Here is a 20,385-nt window from a genome sequence, read left to right on the forward strand (position 1 = left end):
GTTAGTTTTGAAGTTTCATCCTGGTTTGCAACACCATGGATGGTAATATGCAAGTCAGGATGAAACTTCAAAAGCTGCTGCTGTCTAATGGCTACATGGATACTTACATAATTAAGACACTCCAGGATTTTAACAAACAACAGCAAAAAAAGAAACTAGCACATCAAAACATTGTCTTGTGTGTAAACCATTAACTCTTTCTCAGTTGGAGCCCTATTAAATGCTCTTCTGTACAAGTTACAGTATTTTATTCAAAATTTAAACACGTTTTTACTCTTATATGTGAATAAAATTAATATTATAATGTATATTATAATTCAGAGTTTTGGTTTATCCAAGTTTTCAATCCTCTATTTGAAAATAAACCTTTAAAAAAATACTTAAAACGTCAAATGCATTCTCATGTGACTTCTCTACTTTGGCTCTCTGTATCTTCAGTAATACAATGGTAGTTGAGTTGTCATACATCTAGACAATATGTTGCTTACACAAACATTTTGATTGTTCATTTCAAAATTCTTTGAATGAATACAGTTAAGAAAGGTAATAAATTTTTTCAACCGTGTGTCAAATCCACCTTCAACCTATTAGTTTAAACTTTATAGCATGCATAAAGATGGTACATACACCTGTATATTCATTTGAAAGAGATCATTTTACACTATAATCTAAGACAGTTATCATCACAGATTACATGCGACTCTAGTATTGTTGGCTGCTTAATTGACTATAGGACTTAGTTATTTCTTACCTAAATGTTTAGTCAGAGATACAGTTTTTATTATGTTTGGGTCTTACTATTATTTCAGTTATTTATGTATATTACATTTTAAATGCATAATTAAAAGGTTTAGAAATTTTTGATGTGTGTGTGTGTGTATTGTACTTTACGTCCATTTTTAAGGCTTATGATATTATGCACAGAACAAAGATTTTGCTGAAAGGTTGCATATGCTTTTCAAATAAACTGCAGTTTACCTCAAAGGCACCATTGGCCTGTGTCAGGATAAGTAATTGATAATAAAGGACAAGGAATGAAAATAAAGCATTAGAAATTACCTAGATCGTAAATTATAAATTTAACAAAAGGGAAATGTTTAAAGTTATTCTATAAAACATGTATTCCCCCCTCCTTTGTTTCCTAATTTTAGTTATTTCATTACCATTTATGTTGATGATAATAGTTACTGATATAGCAGATAAAATTAAATAAAATATAAAAAGTAACCTTGAAAACTTCTAATATATTTTAGGAGATAAAAAATTGTGCATATCAAATATGAAAACTATAAGACAAATAATACTGTTTTTATACTTAAAGTGAAAATCTCCTTGTCCTTGATTTGTTAATAGTTTGAATGCAAGAACTACAACAGATATATTGCATAAGCTCCTCATTCTTTTGTGCAAGATGCTTAAGATTTTTAACAAAATCTTATCAGTGTTTGAAAGGATACTATAAAGAATCTTACCACATATATTGTTGTATGAGTGAAATTCATGACTGAATTTTTATATGTTGTACAGTTCTGCTACAAAAAGGTTTACTACTCATCTTTGTCAAGCAATTAGAATATCAGTTTTGAATACCCACATTGTTTGTAAACATAGTAAAAACTGTCTTGTCTTTGATAACAAGAAACCCACTAAAGTCCATACTATGTAAAACCTACACTGACAAACATAACACCAATGTAATTTATAAAGTAGAGTGCAACAACTGCCATGACTTCTATATTGAAGAAACAAGCAGAAAAATGGAATCTAGATTCAAAGAATGAAAAAAAAAAACGCCTTCACACGTTTGAACACTGCAAATAAAAAAAATGCAAAATAACTATAGAAAACACTTGGATACTAAGTAGGGAAATAAATATAAACAAATGCAAAATCAAAGAGGCCCTACTTATACAACTAACACCAATATTAAACCAATATAAAGGAACACCTTTATACCTCAACTAATAAAAAACGTAACTTCCCACTGCAACACCCCCTACAAACCCGTACCCATTTATACTCTTGTCCCTAAGATGTGCCCGGTAATAGTCAGTTGCAAACTCTTGCTTTGTTAACCTGAAGATGACCTAGGAAGGTCGAAACATTATCTCTTTATCTGTTAATACCCATACTAGCCATTCTGAGATACAAAAGTAAAAACTGAAGAATATACTTATTCGTTCAGCTTTCAATAACAAAAATTCATGCGTCTTATTTGAAAGGGTTTAATAGTCCATAACAAAAGCAATACACCTCCCCAGTTTAGAGCTTATGTGTAGAATCTCATGAACCTTCTTTGCACCTTCTCCGTTTGCAACTGTTTTTACTATATTCTTCGAAATTTTGTTCCTTACCTGGGGTTGTGTTTTCCTTCCTTGGTGGGCCATACTTTTTCAGAACAGACAATCTGCCATTGCTCCTTTTGGCCTTCGCATCCAGGCGTAATTGGATGAATTGGGTCTGTCCTCAAAATCCACTGGTCAGCCCATCCCACTATGGCTTATTGCACTCCCCAAGTGTGACCTTTCTTTAAATCGTCTGAGAATATCAGATACTCCCATTTGGAAGTACCATTTTTTATTTACTGAACATCTTTCAAACAATCTTTCCATTCCAGTTTATAGGGATGGTTCGAAATCAGGTGACTCTGAGGGCTCTGCCATGGTTTGTTGCGGTTTGGTGGTTGCTCACAGAATCCCCTCTACAGCTTCTGTGTTCACTGCTGAACTGCACACCATTTCTCTTGGCCTGGATTATATTGAAGCTAAACAGAACTCCAACTGCACTATTTATACTGACTCGCTTAGTTCTCTTCTGGCCCTAGAATCACTTCACGTTGGTTCACATCCTGTTCTCGCCAATATTCAAAACCAGCTGACCCATTTCTCTTTAACATCTACTTCTATCCAGTTTTTCTGGATACCAGGCCATGTTGGTATTCATGGGAATGAGCTTGCTGACACTGCAGCTAAATCTGTCTCCTCTGGCACTATCACCACTGTACTTATTCCATACATGGACTATGGTCCTGTATTCAAGGCTCAGCTTCATGCCAGCTGGCAGTCGCCTTGGAGTGAGCAATGCGAAAACAAGCTTTTCCAAATAAAACCCTATATTGAACTTTGGCCATCTTGCTTCTGTAAGGATCGGAAGGAGGAAGTTGTTCTAAATAGATTACACATTGGTCAAAGTTTTTTAACTCATTGTTTTGTTTTATCTGGAACTGATGCACCAGTGTGTAACATTCAGATCACTATAAGTCACATTTTACTTTCTTGTCTTCGTTATCACTCTCAACGATGGCACCATTTTAACACTGTACGGACCCAAGGTTTGTCCGTAACATTAGATAGTGTCATTGGTGATAGTGACACTATCCACCTTGATAACGTTTTTCGTTTTTTAAAGGCCATTAATCTTTTTAATGTCATTTAAGTGTTTTAAATTTATACATTAAACTTTTTTAATGTGGTTCCCTTTTAAGGATCATAATTTCTAGTTCGATTTGAAAAGCAGAAAATGGCCGTAACATTAAATAACTCAACACCAGGACTGAAAAGGCCAACTTCAGGTAACTAACACTACTATTTGAACTATCCATTTGAACTACCCTTTAGTCATCCTGGCGAGTTATTATTACAATTTTGCTGCATGTTTTTTAAAACTTTTATTACTTTACTTTTTGAAAATGGCCATAATGACACACAACCCGGAACCATGACTGGAAAGGCCAACTTCAGGTGGCTGATGGTTCTTGTACTTATCTGCTAGTCTTCCTGGTGAGTTGTGATAATTACCATTATGCTACAGAAAGTCCTTTACAACTTCTCTTACTATAATTTCTCTCTTAATGTTGTAGACTGGATGTCAACATTGGTTTTATGCTATTTATATTTTTAATTGCTGTTTTGTTATACCTTCATTTGCTTTTATGAGTTTTACTACATTTACCTTACTTTTACCTTTTTACCGGATGTTTGGCAAGTTCTTATTACTATTTTGCTACATGTCTTTTAAAACTTTTATTACTTTACTTTTTGAAAATGGCCATAATGACACACAACCTGGAATCAGGACTGTAAAGGCCAACTTCAGGTGACTGATGGTGGTTCTTGTACTTACCTGTTAGTCTTCCTGGTGGGTTATGATAATTACCATTATGCTACAGAAAGTCCTTTACAACTTCTCTTACTATAGTTTCTCTCTTAACGTTGTAGACTGGATGTCAACATTGGTTTTATGCTATTTATGTTTTTAATTGCTGTTTTGTTATACCTTCATTTCCTTTTATGAATTTTACTACAGTTACTTTACTTTTACCTTTTTAACGGATATTTGGCGCAGATAGCCGAGCTGATTTGTTCCATAAAATACTAAATCAACCAACCAGCCATCCAACAAAAGCAATAACTCCATACCTTTAGTTAATTTGCTCTAATAGCTGGCTAGTTTACTATTGGCATTAGGATGTTGTCATATAGATGGAATATTCTGGGTGCTATTACCAAAAGCATTAGCCATTATGACATCACATGGACAACTAGGACTGATAATGGCAGTTCTTCTGTAATGCTTATTTTCTGTTATTATTTTATAGTTCCGATTAGCAGTTAATGTAACTAATAGTATTAGAGCTATGTTTTCATTTTTATATGTATGTGTGATGATTGAAAATAAAATATGACTTCTTGTCTTTTTTTTTGTTCAATAGAATGTTTTTACTTGCAGTAAAAAAAAATAAATATAGCACTAATACGCTTAAGAATGAATTTTGTGTTAGATAAGTTGAACAAACTGTGTGAAGGATATGCCTTATGTTTAAGCTTGTTGTGTTAATTTTTGTTTTCTATTAGATTAGCAGGATCAGACCTCCATCCTTCTATCATCCAACTTGGTCTGCAGATTTCTCAGGGAGTTGTCCGTGGTTCTAACGCTCGCTGTGTTGCTTTATTGACTGCTTTAAAAGAAGTAGGGAGAAAAATTATGTATTTTCATGGATTAACCTGGAATAGGTTTAAGCAGTAATATAAAATGATGAAATGTTGAGGTAGTGCTGTTTATTATGTTTAGAATGAGAAAGAAATAATACTTAAATGTTTCTTCAGCAGTACAAAATTGCCCAAATTTCATTGTATTATTAACAATGTAATATAAATTCAAAGTTTGTAGATTTTTCATGCTATTTTACATAGATGTAAAATGGGACATGAATTTCATTGAAGTGCTATAGAACTGAATTGGTACTATTTTTTCCAATGTGCTTTTCCAAATAAACAAAAGAAAATTTTTCTTGTACCATATTTTAATTCTCCATGCAAACTGCTCTCATGACAAACCCTGAAATATTGTATGTAGTATCAATCACAGCACTGGTTCTGATTAATTTATTTTAAGCATGGAGTTCTTATCTTGGTTGAACAAAGTTCCACAGTTATAATTTATTATATTTCTGATATCTTGATTTTGTATTGTAATTTCAGTGTCATGTAAATTGAATTCAATGAAGTTGTCAGATTGGTAGTTTTAATGCTTCATTTTTTAATTGTGGCTAACTCGCAAAGCTTTCAAACTTATATTTTCTTTATAATGAAAGGTGTATATATGTAATTATTAGTCTTATGCTCCATTTGTTGTTGGTTTTTCTTCTGTTTATAATGCAATTAAATGTTGCAGAACATTTTTAAAATGTTCATTTCCCAATATGAATGGCCAAAGTTAAATTTGGTGTTCTTCTCTATGAATCCCTTTACACCAGAATACAGGTATGTGTGAAAGATTCGACTCCAAAGCTTAGTGTGTCAACTAAGCTATGAATCCCTTTACACCAGAATACAGATATGTGTGAAAGATTCGACTCCAAAGCTTAGTGTGTCAACTGATTTGTACAACATTATTTAATGGTTGTAGAAGAACAAAATCATGAAACATTTCTTTGGAATAGTTCAGAAATGATAATCTATTGAAGGTAGCACAAAGCAAAATGATGTTGTCAGTGACTGAATAGTAAATGCAGTATAAAAGAACTAGCAAACTCCAGTCATTAAGCATGGTACATTGGTCCAACTGAGAATAAAATGTTAACATACTTCCAAGCTTAACACTGAGGTGAAGTGTACATTTGAATCTGTTATGCTTGGTTGCAACTATAACCATTAAATTTTTTTTTTCTGGTAATCTTCATTCTTTTTAAAAGGACTTTGAATTCTGCCCCTTACTTAGTCTTTATGTGTGAACTTTCAAAATTATGTTATGTGGCTTCAGTTATTTTCAAGGGTAAGGATATTACCATTTGATTTGTAAAATCTCAAGCTCGTGTATTAGTTTCAGAACTTGAATACATAAGAAAAGAGAAAAACCAGCAAATTTTAAGAGTGAAAAGAACAACAGACAGTATTTGGGTATTCAGAACCTCACACTAGAAAAGTTGCCTTTAAATTGGGTCCACATTTCAAAACTTAGCCATATTAATTGGCAAGTCTCTCTTTTTTTTTTTTTTTAATAAAGTATTAGATTTAATGCAGAATGCTCTAAGTTTTCAAATTTTGAAAAACATTGATGTTCTTGATGTTCTTTAATTGTTAAGTGTATTCAAGTGTAGGGAAAGGAAAACCTCTTATGTTGGAAAACCTTGGCCAGCTTCTTTATAGGCATCATCAACTTTATTGGTTATACAAGATTTTTTAGTGTAAGAGTTATTAGTTACTTCAACTGGTGATCAAATATTTATTGATTATTTAGTTTTCATAACAAGAGTGTTAATTATTTTAAAGGTGATAGTTATAGCAAATTTCATTTCTAAGTCAGCAAGAGTCTTATGTTATGTGTGTGTAGCTTAATTGTTGTAGTATTGTTGATATCTTTTTTGAAACCTCTACATATTTGAGGTGTAGTTCAATTGTTGTAGTATTGTTGATATCTTTTTTGAAACCTCTACATATTTCTCATTTTGTCACATCATAGTGTCTTGTGGTTTCTGGAAGATTGAAAGCCTCAGTTGAAGAATGTGTGTGAGTGTAGATGACCAAATGAGTACAAATTCAGTCAGAAAAAGTTTCAAATGAAAATTAGCCAGAATGGGAATGTTTAGCCTTAACAGTTGGTTTTGATAGTGTATTTCACAGCTGCATTGTAACAACAGAGACAAAAAAAAATAATTTCTCTTGCAAGTTGAGTTCTAAAGTAACTGAGCCATCCTGTGTAGACTTGATAAGAAAAGAAAATTATTTAGAGTTTTAGATAAAAACTATGTTTTCATATAGTGCAAAGAATTCTTGTACATATGTTTCACATGTTTTGACCATACTTTAAAAGAAGTGGACTGTGTGCTATCCATTTATTGTTCAAATTTATCACCAACAAGTTACAGACACTTACTGTGAAAGAATCTCAGCCCATTTATAAAATCCTGATTTTTGGTGAATTAGCCAGGATTATACAGTGGTAAACAACAATGGAAAATGTGTACAACAGCAGAATTGAATAGGCCTATATATTCACACCGTGGTAACAGTGGCAAAAAAGTGTATAGAAATTACAGTTGTACTATATGAACATGTCAACTTGTTTAGACAAGTGGATTGAAAGAGGTTGAGTGTATTGGGCTAAAAGCTAGTGAACTCTGAGAGTTTGTTAAAGAACAGCAAGAACAAATGAGAGAAGAGTGACAACAGGAGAGGAGGAGTGACAGAGAAAAGAGGACAAAAGACTAAATGAAGGAAAAAGAAAAACTGAAAAAAGAGAGAGAACAGACTGGAAATTGACAGAGAATAAAAGCACAAATGGAGATCTCCAAGCTTATCCAATAGAAAGGAGGTCAAAAATGACAATGAGGTCAGGGCAAGCCAACCCAAGCTGCCTAAATGTAAAGAGCAAAAAGTTGACATGGATGCTTTCTTGGAGATGTATGAAAGGATTTCCTCTTGTCAGAACTGGGACGTAGGTCACTGAGCAAGAAAGAAGAAAAGATAACTGTCTCCATAGATGCTGCTGCCAGAAGAAACAGAATCAAGAAAACACATCATATTCATCACAAGAGGGAAGTATTGCTAACATGATTCATCAGTGAATGACTAATGGTCAGCTGAAGTTAGCAAATAGATTAACAATGCTAGTAGTGATTGGAACAAGTTACAAATACTGAGAGATGCCAGAATATAATAACATATCACAGGAAAAGGCTGTGTTGGGGACAAGAAAGTTAAAGACCTACAAGATATTGAGTACAGTAATGTAGCAGTGAGAACCAGTCTAGTAGCTGATAACCAGATGACAGATAAGGTATGCCTGATAAGGAAAGAACAACTTTTCGACCTGAAGATGACTTAGGAAGGTCAAAACATTCTTTCCTTATCAGTAAAAGTGTTAATACCCATACCAGCCGTTCCGAGATGTATTTTTATTTCAAGTGGGTTTCTCGTCATTAAGAAAGTATGTTTGTGTTTTTTAAATGGTGCGACAGTGAGAAAGTTTCCCATAGCAAAAATAAAGGTGGAAACTCAAATATTATGGAGGAGACCTTGAAGCAATGTCTATCATGGCACCAATATATGACTTAATGGTTGGAAACAAATGGTAAATATTTGAAGGAACAGACAGAAAGAAAACTGTGGTGGCATCTGCAGTCATCACCTGAACTCAATGAAAAAAGATAAATTAAGATATCAAGCCCTTACAAGTACCAAAGAGAGTTGTCCTTAATGTAGGTTTATGGGAATGAAAGAAAGACTTCTGTACAGAAACTTCAGGACAGTGTTCAAAAGAATGTTGAGCACAATGCTGAATGGAAATTGACATAATAGAGGGCCATAAAGGAATATCGAACAGGGCCTATCAAAAAGTTTTACTGGTGAAGCTAAATGCATCAAAAGCAGTAAGAAGTACTTATGTAACAAGAAGGTCATGAAATGACATTTTAAGGTCAGACAGAAAGTGTTAGTTCTGCAACCCACATCCAACAACAAGTTCACCTAACAATGGAAAGGGCATTTTCAAGAACTGGAAATGGTCAACAGAACACTATAAAGTGAAAGTGGATGGATCAACCAAGGTCTGCCATTTCAATCTGTTAGAGGTACTTCAACAGAGAAGACAACCTTGTGGGTGCAGCTGTTAAGATATAAATGGACGTGGTTAGTATGGCTGTCATAGATGTAGAATCTGAAGACATGGACTTTGTTACAGAAAACAAAGGCTGAGTAGTGATGAGACGTAGAAGGATATTACTAAATGTGAAAATCTGACTAGCAAGAAGAATGAGGTACAAGATCTACTGTGTTAGTATACAGATAGAATACAAAAGACAGACCTTGTGCAACACAATATCGAGATGAAGACAAGGGATCTAATTCTGTCAAGCTGAAGCCCTATGGGAAGAGAACTAGCAAAAATACTGTAAATGTTGGTGCAGACAATATGAGGAGTCTTATCATAGAAACTAAGAACAATCTTTGTATATAGTGTGTTTTTTAAGAGGGACTTACGTATAAGACTAGTTAGTGTAATAATCATTATTTAATTCATTTAGTAACCTAATATTTAATGATAATTTGATTTTCATAACATGAATTAAAATTCATTTTTTAAAGTGATATAGTAGTTGTGTTACTTAACTTGATAAGAGTTGTATGTTGTGTTATTTTTGTTGTCATTTTTCTTTAAACTTCTAAGTAGTGTTACATCATAACATCTCCTAGTTTGTATAATGAGTGGCCTCAGTTGGAAGTACGTACAGATGACCAAGCAAGTGCAAATCAGTTGAAATTCATTAAAAAAAGTTACTTAATGAAACATGAAGTTAACTGCCATGTAAGTGATTAGCTGTAACAGGTGATTTCTTTAGTGTATTTCACACTTGCATTTTAACAACTGTCTTGTCATTTTGGTTCTGACATAACTCAACTATCTTGTTTGGACTTTTAATGAAAAACAGACAATTATTTAAACCTCTGGATACAACTGTGGCAACCAACAAAACAAGCTAAGTGAAGTCATAAAATGTTAAGTTAGTGAAAGTGAAGTTGGGCTGCATGATTATTAGCTTAGCTTTAATGGGTGATATTTTAAAGTACGTTTCACAGTTTAACAGAGATAAGAAAAATAGTTTGTCTTGTCAAAGGATTTTCTAAAGTAATTGCACCCACTGGTGTGGACTTTGACAAAAAGGAGACAATTATTTAAAGTTCAATATACAACTGTGATAACGTACAGAATAATGAAAGTGAATTATTCACTGACATTATTGCAATAGAAGTGGAGAAAAATACTTTGTCTTGACAACCACATTCTAAAGTAAATAATTCAGCCAGTCTGTGTGGACTTTTGACAAGAAAAGATAATTATTTAGAGTTTTAGATAAAATTGTGATATCCTATAGTGTAAAAATTTGTCAACATACATTTGATTTGTTTTGAATATATTTTAAAAGAAGTGGATTTGGTGCTATATGTGTATTGTTTGGATTTATTGTCACAGGCATCTACTTCAAAAGAATCCCAATCCACATGTAATGTCCTGGCAAGCTGTGAACTGGTGTTTCAATACATGCTGTTTCGTAGAAAAGTTGCAGCAATTATTCAACCTCTCAAACTGAAAGTAATTCATTAGGTATACTTTTATATGATAAAGGAAGGACTGACTTAGAGATGTGTCCAAACTTTAACTGTCTTTCTCATTTGAGTTTTGTTCTGCCAGTCATATCTTGTTCTTACAAGCAATCCTTCTCTGTAATATTGTGGCAGAGCAGCATCTCAGTGACTTGATGGTGCTGTTGCTTCAGTCAGAAAGACAATCTAATTAGTTAACTCATGTTGTTTGTGCAATCGTTTTTTTTGTTGATCCAAAACAAATATAGTTGTAATTGTTCACATTTCCTTTGTAAAATGCTTCCATTGTACTTACTTTATATTGTACTTTCTCTCAGGATATGCACGATGTAATATGTGCTACACATAATGTTTGTGTATTATTCAAACATGAAATGATAACTTGAAGTGCACTATGATGCCTGCTCTTGGTGCATGTTTTGTCACATTGCACAAAAATATACAAATGTTAAATGTACATAGCCAAATATAATTAAGGAAATGAATGTATTTAGATATTGCTATACCCCTCAGTGTGGATTTTTGTCAGTGGTGAGGGAACCACCCAGGGAAGGTTCTGTTCTTTCAGTTTACCTTCTCTGGGATCAAAACATCCACCCACGTGTTTGCCATGCGTGGCAACCTGTGAAAGAGGGAGGAGAGGACCTTGATGGTTGAGGGGTCCAACCCTACCACATCACTTTGGCCTTGAATTCGTGTAGACGAGCAGCTTTGGGGTGACCCCTCTTGTGTCGGGCAGCTGGTCCACTTGGGCTAGGATCAACCAAGTACCAGTATTGGATGTTCTCATCAGGTGTTATGGACATTGTATCTGATGCTAGTGTTTGGGTATAGTGCTCATGAAACCCTGGCATTTCTGCAATGTCCTTGTTTGGCATTGTAGTACATCCCCTCCACAGTGGCTGGAATTGGTGGGCACTGAAATATTGCTTTTTTTATTATGGATCCTCCAAAAAGAAACTTAGTGAAATAGTGAAAAACAGTCCACAGATAAATGACCACATCTTGAAGATTCTGAGCAGCAATTTTCAACATCTGTAACACCTGTTGTACCTCATTATCTTATACTACATTCTCTTTCAGACAAACCTCTAGGGCAAATGTCTCCCTTTTTCATTCATAAGGGACCAGAGGGATTTGCTGGCTCTCTAAAGTCAGTAAAGACGTACTTACATACAAAGGCGATTTAGGGGTATACCTATTGAGGTTACACCTCATGCTACTTTGAATTCATCATGAGGAGTTATTGTTGAGAAGGATTTGAAGAACATCCCCAAGTTAGATATTCTTGCTGGTTTCTCCACCCAAGGAGTTTCTGCAGTGAGGCGTATCTCCACTTCCAAAGATTAAATTATGACGCCGACCTGTGTCCTCATTCTGACATTTACGTTACCACATCCACCTGTCACCATCAAGGCAGGTTATCTTAATTGCAGGGTACGGCTATACATTCGAAACCCTCCCAGATGTTTCCACTGTCAAATATTTGGTCACTCTAAGACATGTCGTGGTTCCTCGACGCATGCTTGTTGCGGTGGAAAGGACCACAATAGCTATCACCCATCCTACTTTCGTTCTTGCACTAAATTGTTGGAAATAAAAGAGGTGCAGCATTTGAAAACAATTCATAACATTACTTATTCTGAGGTTTGAAAGTTGCTGTTCACCACTTCATCTTAGATGTATGCTGCTGCATTTCATTCCACTACTACAGTGGGAGTGCAAAAGGATCTCTCTGTGCCTTCAAAAGAATCATTCTCAAACCAAATGAAAAGTCTTTTGACCTCCATGGTTAAAAATGTTAATGAATCAACTTCAACACCTATCTCTGCCCCTTACATACATTCCAGAAAATCCCAAGATCAACTTCCTTTGATTCCAGGTACAGGTACAACCTAGGATACATCTTCATCTCCCACCCCAAGATGCAAAATGACCATTCGTTCACATCCTCAGTCACTGGAATCCTCTTCCAACAGCAAAGACGTGCCCAGTCTACCCAGGGCAGGTTCCATGGAGGTTGATAGACCTCCCTCAAATAAAGACAGTAAAGTAAAAAGATGTGGTTGTAAGGATTCTCCACCCAATTTGCCTACACATAAATAAAAATGGCCACCTTGATACAATGGAACTGTCAAAGTTTACATTCTAATTTGGATGACATCAAAACACTGATTGCTTCCTATTATCCTGTATCTCTTTTCTTAAAGGAAATATTTTTGAAACCTACTGATAAAGTCACCATTCAGCAGTTTTCTTTGTACATAAATGACAAACTGTGTGATGGCTGAGTACATGGAGGGGTGGCACTGTTGGTTGATCAGCATGTACCCACCCTGTCTTACCCACTCGACATACCCTTGGAGGCTGTAGCCATCTGTGTTTCTTTGCATCGTACCATCACTGTTTGTTCTCTCCACCTACTGTCTGTAAAGACTTATGATCAATCAGATCTTGATGCTTTCATTGAATAGTTGCTGTCACCCTTTTTAATCCTAGTGTACTTTAATCGACAGCATCTCCTCTGGTGAAGTGCTGATACTGATGGAAGAAGTTGCTCCATGGAGAGTATGCTCTGTGATCAAAACCTTTCTCTGTTCAGTTCTGGTTTTTCTAATTGTTTTCATGCTCCTAGTCAGTCCTTTACTGCAATTGATCTCTCAATTTGATCCCCTTAACTTATCTCCCACTTTTGATGGAGGGTTGACAATAATCCACAAGGCAGTGATCATTTTCCTGTAATCTTGAAAGAGACTGGCTGTGTTGAATGCCACCCGACCAGTGTGCTACAGTGGAAGCTGAATAAGGCAAATTGGCCCTCTATCACTGCTCTCGCAGAACTTGATCCTGCCATCATCTGTAAGCCATCAGTAGACAACTGTCTGGCAGCAGTAACTAATTGAATTATACAAGCAGCTGCTCAATGTATTCCTAAACCCTTGACACGTTTTCCTCTATATCCTCATCCATGGTGGAATCCTGGCTGCCACCTGGCACAAAAGGCTTAGAAACGGGTCTGTGATACTTTTCATAGGTATCCCACACTCGAGCATCTCATTGCTTTTCAGCATGCCCATGCACATGCTCAGTGGGTAAGATGTCAAAGCCAGAAGGAATCTTGGATTAAGTTCACATCTGGCATATCTTTTACCATCAATTCCAAAGTTATATGGGACAAGATTCAAAAGGTCAGTGGGCAATATAATTCTGTCCCCCTCTCGATCTTGCTCTCTGATGGCCAGGAAGTAGCAGATACCTGGAGCATTGCTCATACTCTGGGTGAAAGTTTTTGCTGAGTATCTAGCACTTCTGCATCTTCCTGCACCTTCTTAGCCATCAAGACTCAGGCAAAGTGATTACCTCTTTCCTTTCGAGCTGATTGTCTCTATGACGAAAATCGTCCCTTTACACTGGTGGAACTCAAACCGGCCTTTCATCGGTCTTGCAGTACATGGTTGGATTTGATGATATACACTATGGCATGCTGTGCTCTCTATCTCCTGCTTGTTTTGCTATTTTTCTGATTGTTTTTAACTGGATCTGGCAGGAGAATATTTTTCCTGATGCCTAGCACCAGGCTATTGTCCTACCTTTCTTTAAGCCTGGGAAGGATCCCAAGATTCCTACAAACTACCATCCAATTGCTTTGACGAGCTGTCTCTGTAAGATTGTAGAGAGGATGGTTAATGCTTGCTTGTTTGGTTTTTCGAATCATACAACTTCCTCTTGTCCAATGGGTTTCAATGACATCTCTCCACCATGGACCAGCTGGTTCGACTTGAAACATCAGTCATAGAAGTCTTTCTCAAACAACAACATCTTGTATCAATATTCTTTGAAAATGAGAAGGCTTATAATACAAGATGGAGGTATGACACTTTGCAAGACCTCCATGTACGTGGGTTACGTGGCCATTTGCCCATTTTTATTAAAAAATTTTTAATGGACAGGAGATTCCAAGTTTCTGTGGGTTCAACACTTTCCCATTCTTTTCTACGGGAACTTGGAGTCCCTTAGGGCTGTGTTCTGAGTGTCACACTTTTAAGTATAAAAATTAATGCCTTCTCTGAACAACTCCCTCTCACTATTGCAAACAGGCTCTATTTCAATGACTTTCACATTTCATGTCAGTTGTCGAAGATGAGGTATATTGAGCAGCAACTACAGACTGCTCTCAATTGTGTAATGAAGTGGATCACAGCAAACGGCTTTAACGTTTCTCTCTCTAAAACCATTTGCACGCACTTTTGCTGCCAACAGGGTATTCAACCTGATCCTCAACTCCGTATCGGTGAAGTTGTGATGTCTGTGGTCCCTGAGACAAAGTTTTTGGGGCTTATTGTTGACCGTAAGCTGACCTTTATACCACACGTCAAGAAGCTAAGGGTCAAATGTGCAAGAGCACTGAACATCCTCTGTGTCCTCTCTTCAACCACTTGGGGAACTGATCAACATTCTATGCTAAAGATGTATCGTGCTCTTATTTGATCGAAACTCAACTGTGGATCACTAGTTTATGGCTCTGCCAGACCATCAGCCTTAAAGATGCTAGACCCTATTCATCACCAAGGATTTCAACTCTGCACTGGGGCTTTCCACACTTCCCCAGTTCAGAGCTTATACGTAGTCTCATGAAACTTCTTTACACCTCTGTCGTTTACAACTGTCTTTACTATATGCTTCAAAATTTTGTTCCTTATCAAAGCATCCCACCTGAGGTTTTGTTTTCTTTCCTCGGTGGGCCATACTTTTTCAGACGGTCTGCCATTGCTCCTTTTGGCCTTTGAATCCAGACGCAATACAATGAATTGGGTTTTCCTAGGATAACAATGCTGTATGTACTGTATGCCATTTCTCTTGCCCTGGATCACATAGAAGCTAAGCAGTACTCAAACTGCACTATTTTTACTGACTCGCTTATTTCTCTACTGGCCCTGGAATCGCTTCACATTGGTTCACACCCTGTTCTCACCAATATTCAAAACTGACTGGCCCATTTCTCTTTAACATCTACTTCTATCCAGTTTTGCTGGATACTGGGCCACGTTGGTATTCACTGGAACAAGCTCAGCGACACTGCAGCTAAGTTTATCTGCTCTGGCACTATCACTGCTGTGTCTGTTCCATATATGGACTATGATTCTGTATTCAAGGCACAGCTCCGTGCCAGCTGGTAGTCGAATTTGGAGTGAGCAACAGGAAAACAAGCTTTTCCAAATAAAACCCTCTATTGGACTTTGACCATCTTGCTTTCGTAAGGATCTGAAAGAGGAAGTTGTTTTAACTAGACTATGCATTGGTCACAGTTTTTTAATTTGTTTTCTTTTATCTGGAACTGATGCACCAGTGTGTAGTTTGTGTAACACTCAGATCACAATAAGTCACATTTTACTTTTTTGCTGTCATTACAACTCTCAACGACGACACCATTTTAAACATGTTCTGTCCCAAGGTTTATCCATAACATTAGAAAGTGTTATTGGTGATGGCGACACTGTCCACCTTGGTAATGTTTTTAGTTTTTTAAAGGCCATTAATCTTTTTAATACCATTTAAGTTTTTAATGTGGCCCCCTTTTAAAAATCACAGTTTATCTAGTTCAATTTGAAACTAGAAACTGGCCATAACAAGTTATTTAATAACTTGAAACCAGGACTGGAAAGGCAAACTTCAGGTGACTAACACTGTTGTTTGAACTACCTGTTAGTCATCTTGTTGAGTTATTATTATAATTTTGCTACACATCTTTTAAAACCTTTGTATTACTTTCCTTTTTGAAAATGGCCATAACGTCAAATAACTCGGAACCAGGACTGGAAAGGCCAACTTCAGGTGACTGACGGTTTTTGAACTTACCTGTTAGTCTTCCTGGCGAGTTATAATAATTATAGTTATGCTACAGAAAATCTGTTACAACTTCAATTACTGTAATTTTTCTCTTAACGTTGTAGACTAGATGTGATCATTGATTTTATGCTATTTATGTGTTGTTGTTTTTAAACTTTGTCTTGTTTTACCTTAATTTCCTTTTATGAATTTTATTAAATTTTAACTTTTCACTGGATGTTTGGCGCAGATAGTTGAGCTGCTTTGTGCAGTAAAACACCAAACCAACCAACCAATATATTGCTATATCGGTATGAACAGTAAACATTATCAGGTATTAGCCCTATCTCCACCCCCATTTAGAAAAGTTTTTTGGCACTTGGTACCATTGGTTGTAAAACTTGTATATGTAAAAAGAATTGTTATAAATTATTTATTGAAATTTTTTATTGCTGATAATGAATAATAGTTGTCACAGTAGTGTGATAGTGAAACTGTTTACAGTAATGATGCTTCACTAATTATAAAAAGTTTATGCTTTGATCTTACTTTATTTATTTAGAAAAAAATAGAGTATAATTTTGTTAGCCTTTCTTATAAAATTTCCAATTTAAATCAGTAAGTGAATCAGCAGTTAATGTGTTTTCTATTGAATTTATTTTGTAATATTTGGAATTGCAATTTGGATGAATTTTAATTATAGACTTACCATTTAGCCAGATACTTTTGAGTGTTCAAATATAGCAAATTTCTTATATCAATACAAATGCTCAAAATGCTTGAGCTGCAAGAGGAAGCTGCCTTTGGTGTCCTGATTCTTAACCTTTTTTAATTGTATCAAGTAGTTTTGAAAAAGAATCCTATGCCTTACCTTGTTCAGAAATACTTTTGACATTTTTAGGGAAATTCTGCTGTGTTTTCTGATTTCTGCTTCTGTTAAACTTTTTGCTAAATGTTTACAAGATAGGAATTGCTTTTTATGAAATTAAAATTTATTTTGACCTGTTTTTTGTCTGTTCTGAGTATTTTACACCTTCCTGTCATGGTATTCCTAATTTCATCCTTTTATAACTGTATCTTTAAGTATCTTTATAAACATGAACAGTTTAAGTTTTAAAAGAGTTGTCTAATACAGATAATAGATGTTTTGGGTGACAAGTGGAATCCTATTCTAAGAATATTCCATCTTCTCTGTTTTTTTTTTGTATGTTAATGTCTTCATTTTGTTCCAAACAATAATGTTCTTTTACAATGTGATATTTTTTTGTTATTCATCTTCAATATTGTGGTGAAAGTATGCTTGCTACCTTTCTGAAAGCTAAAATAAGTCAATGTTGTTCCATGATAAAACTAAATAGTGTATCAGAATGTTATTTATGTTTTCCATGCTTTAACCAAATATATTAACAAATGGTACAAAGAGAACTTTCATAATATTTTTACAATATAATCAAAAATGAGATATTTGTAAATGTTTGAAGCTCTAAGTGTTAAAAATGTTTTCTGATCACAGAATGATAGCTGTTGCATTTCTAAAGATTTTTATTTTATTTTAGACTATTAAAGATTACATAACACCTCCTCATAAAGAACTGTCTAGGGATCTTGAAGCTAAGATTCGAAATTACATGAAGTAAGTCTCTCTTTTTCTTTTTTCTCTTTTTTGTCTCTCTTTCTATGCTGAATACTAAAAGTTTATGAAAGGAACATTTAAATTTTAAGAAATGTATTCTAAGTTTAAATCTGCAACTAATTTTCTGAGCTTGAAAGTTATGATTGATATGCCACGACCTCTTCATTCTCACAGTAATAATAGTTCGACATTTTGTACAAACCTTTTAAGTACCTTTAATTTCATATCAAAATATTCATAAACTCTGATATGTTTTTAAAATATTTGAGATTTTGAAATTTCCCAAATTTGTGTTGTGAAACTATTTAGAAAACAATAAAAGCACTTTGTTTTGTGTTACATTTAATTTTTTTTTTTTTATTGTTAGTCAGACCAATCCAATTTATATATTCAGTTAATTTTAACTTGTTTTATAATCACAATATATAGAAGTTTGGGTGTGCTATATTAAATGGATTTTAAATATGCAAGTCAACAACTAATATAACAACCACAGCAAATATAGTCATAGTGGAATGATGTGTATCAGAACTACTTGTTGACATAGTTTGGTATTTTGTAGGTAGTGTGATGCCTCCAAAATTTATTGTTTTAGGAAATATATGCAAGTCTTTTTTGATACGAATTATTTATGCAATCAAGTCATGAAGGTATGCTAAGTCTAAAGTTTCAGTATCCATTGTATTTAATGCAAACTGGAAACAAAGTAATAAAGTATCATATGGGGTACCAGGACCACACAGAAAGAGATATGCAACAAATCATACACTGTTATTGTATAAGCTGTCTGTGTATCCCAAGCGATGGTATGCAACATAATAAAAAGGGATCTTTTTCTGGGAAAGTGTCACAAGTCATGTACATAGATTGCTCCTAAAATACTTGAGTAAGGAACTACATTATGCTAATATAATAATAAATATGTAAACAAGGTTAAGTTTTATTGATCATGGAGCACTCTACATGTTTGATAGAATATCGGTCTGTCTGTCTTCAGATATGAATAGAGAATAGACCTTGCCAAAAGCAGCTGATGTTGCAACCTCAATGGTATTTGGCAAGGTCTATTCTCTGTTCATACACTTGACCACACCTAACCTCTACCTTTATTCTGCCACCTGCTGACACCATTTCTGACATTTAAACCCCCTATATTTTGTCTTTGTAAGAGTATATAACCTTGTATTACTTATTTATTGATCATACTTGAAGAAAATAGACTAATGTTCTGTCAAAATATGTTTTATATTCTTCTGTCAATATAACTTTTACTTATGCTTACATGTCATTGTTTGCCTACCTATTATCTGTTTCTAAACCTTATCTGTTCAACTGTCAAATACCTCTGGCATCTGGAAAATAAGATGGATAATATATTATTTCATATGAAGACATAATGAATGCAATGCTAGATTTCTCTGAATTCAGATTGTTGAAGTGGGCTCTGAAAAACCAATGTATACTAGATGGGTTATGGGAACTATGCAGGGAGAAGTTGTGGTGTGTAGATATGACATTCTTAGTATGGAGTATTTTTCAATGGAAACTGTGGCAGAGCTCAAAGTGCTCATTTATCAGATAGAGCATGACCTTGGAATAGTAGCATTTGTTTACAGCACGATATGTTTGACAATCGGACTTACCTGTCACATCTTCCCGTTAACAAACTGCTAATAGTTCACTCTGACATTTAGAACCATGTTATTTGTAATAACATATTACAATATATTTTAATTCTTGTTCAAACTTTTTCCCACAGGATTCACAGTGATAACCTTAGTTCACCTCATTAGCTCAATTAGTGAATTGGGGATATCGACAGCTGCTGACAAAGTTGTAATAGCAAAATATTAACCTTAAAAAGTTACATTATTGATATATAGGTTGTAATTTTATTTACATTTACAGAAATGTCACATGATAAACTCCATTTTGCATTAAATAAAGTTAAGAATAACAAGCACCTCCTAACTTTTCTGTTTATTGAGATAATACACTTAGTGAATCAACCAAGGTGGCCCTGCCCACCTCTTCCATTTTTGGAAGTACTTGCTTACATACACCTCCTTTACTGTGTAATGTGTATATAACCAACTGATAGATCAGGATGTTCCCTACTTGTTTTTCTCAGCCTCTGCAAAGTGTTTAATTATTTCAGTATGGGCTCAGTCTATATAACGAACCACATGACCTCTTTATACTTATGTAAAGACTTTTTAGATTTAATTCTAGGAACTTTTAATATAGTTTGTATATCTTTACAAAATTTGGCAGTCTTTCAGTTAATATTACAAGTCTAACGTATAAAAAAATATTTTTTATTGA

The 20,385-nt window shown here is 34.8% G+C and overlaps 1 protein-coding gene across 13 annotated transcripts in view; it reads left to right on the forward strand.

The window, feature by feature from the left end:
- The window catches only part of eIF2Bdelta (eukaryotic translation initiation factor 2B subunit delta), a 110,935-nt gene that overhangs the window by 54,266 nt on the left and 36,284 nt on the right, over positions 1–20,385 (forward strand). For all 13 annotated transcript variants that reach the window (XM_076505927.1, XM_076505928.1, XM_076505933.1 and 10 more), the window contains 2 exons: positions 4,854–4,968; positions 17,984–18,060. In XM_076505927.1, coding sequence (XP_076362042.1) covers positions 4,854–4,968; positions 17,984–18,060 — 192 coding nt within the window. The remainder of the gene's footprint in view (positions 1–4,853; positions 4,969–17,983; positions 18,061–20,385) is intronic.

The sequence above is a fragment of the Tachypleus tridentatus genome, chromosome 6, assembly GCF_004210375.1.
Source record: "Tachypleus tridentatus isolate NWPU-2018 chromosome 6, ASM421037v1, whole genome shotgun sequence".
Taxonomy (NCBI): Eukaryota; Metazoa; Arthropoda; class Merostomata; order Xiphosura; family Limulidae; genus Tachypleus; species Tachypleus tridentatus.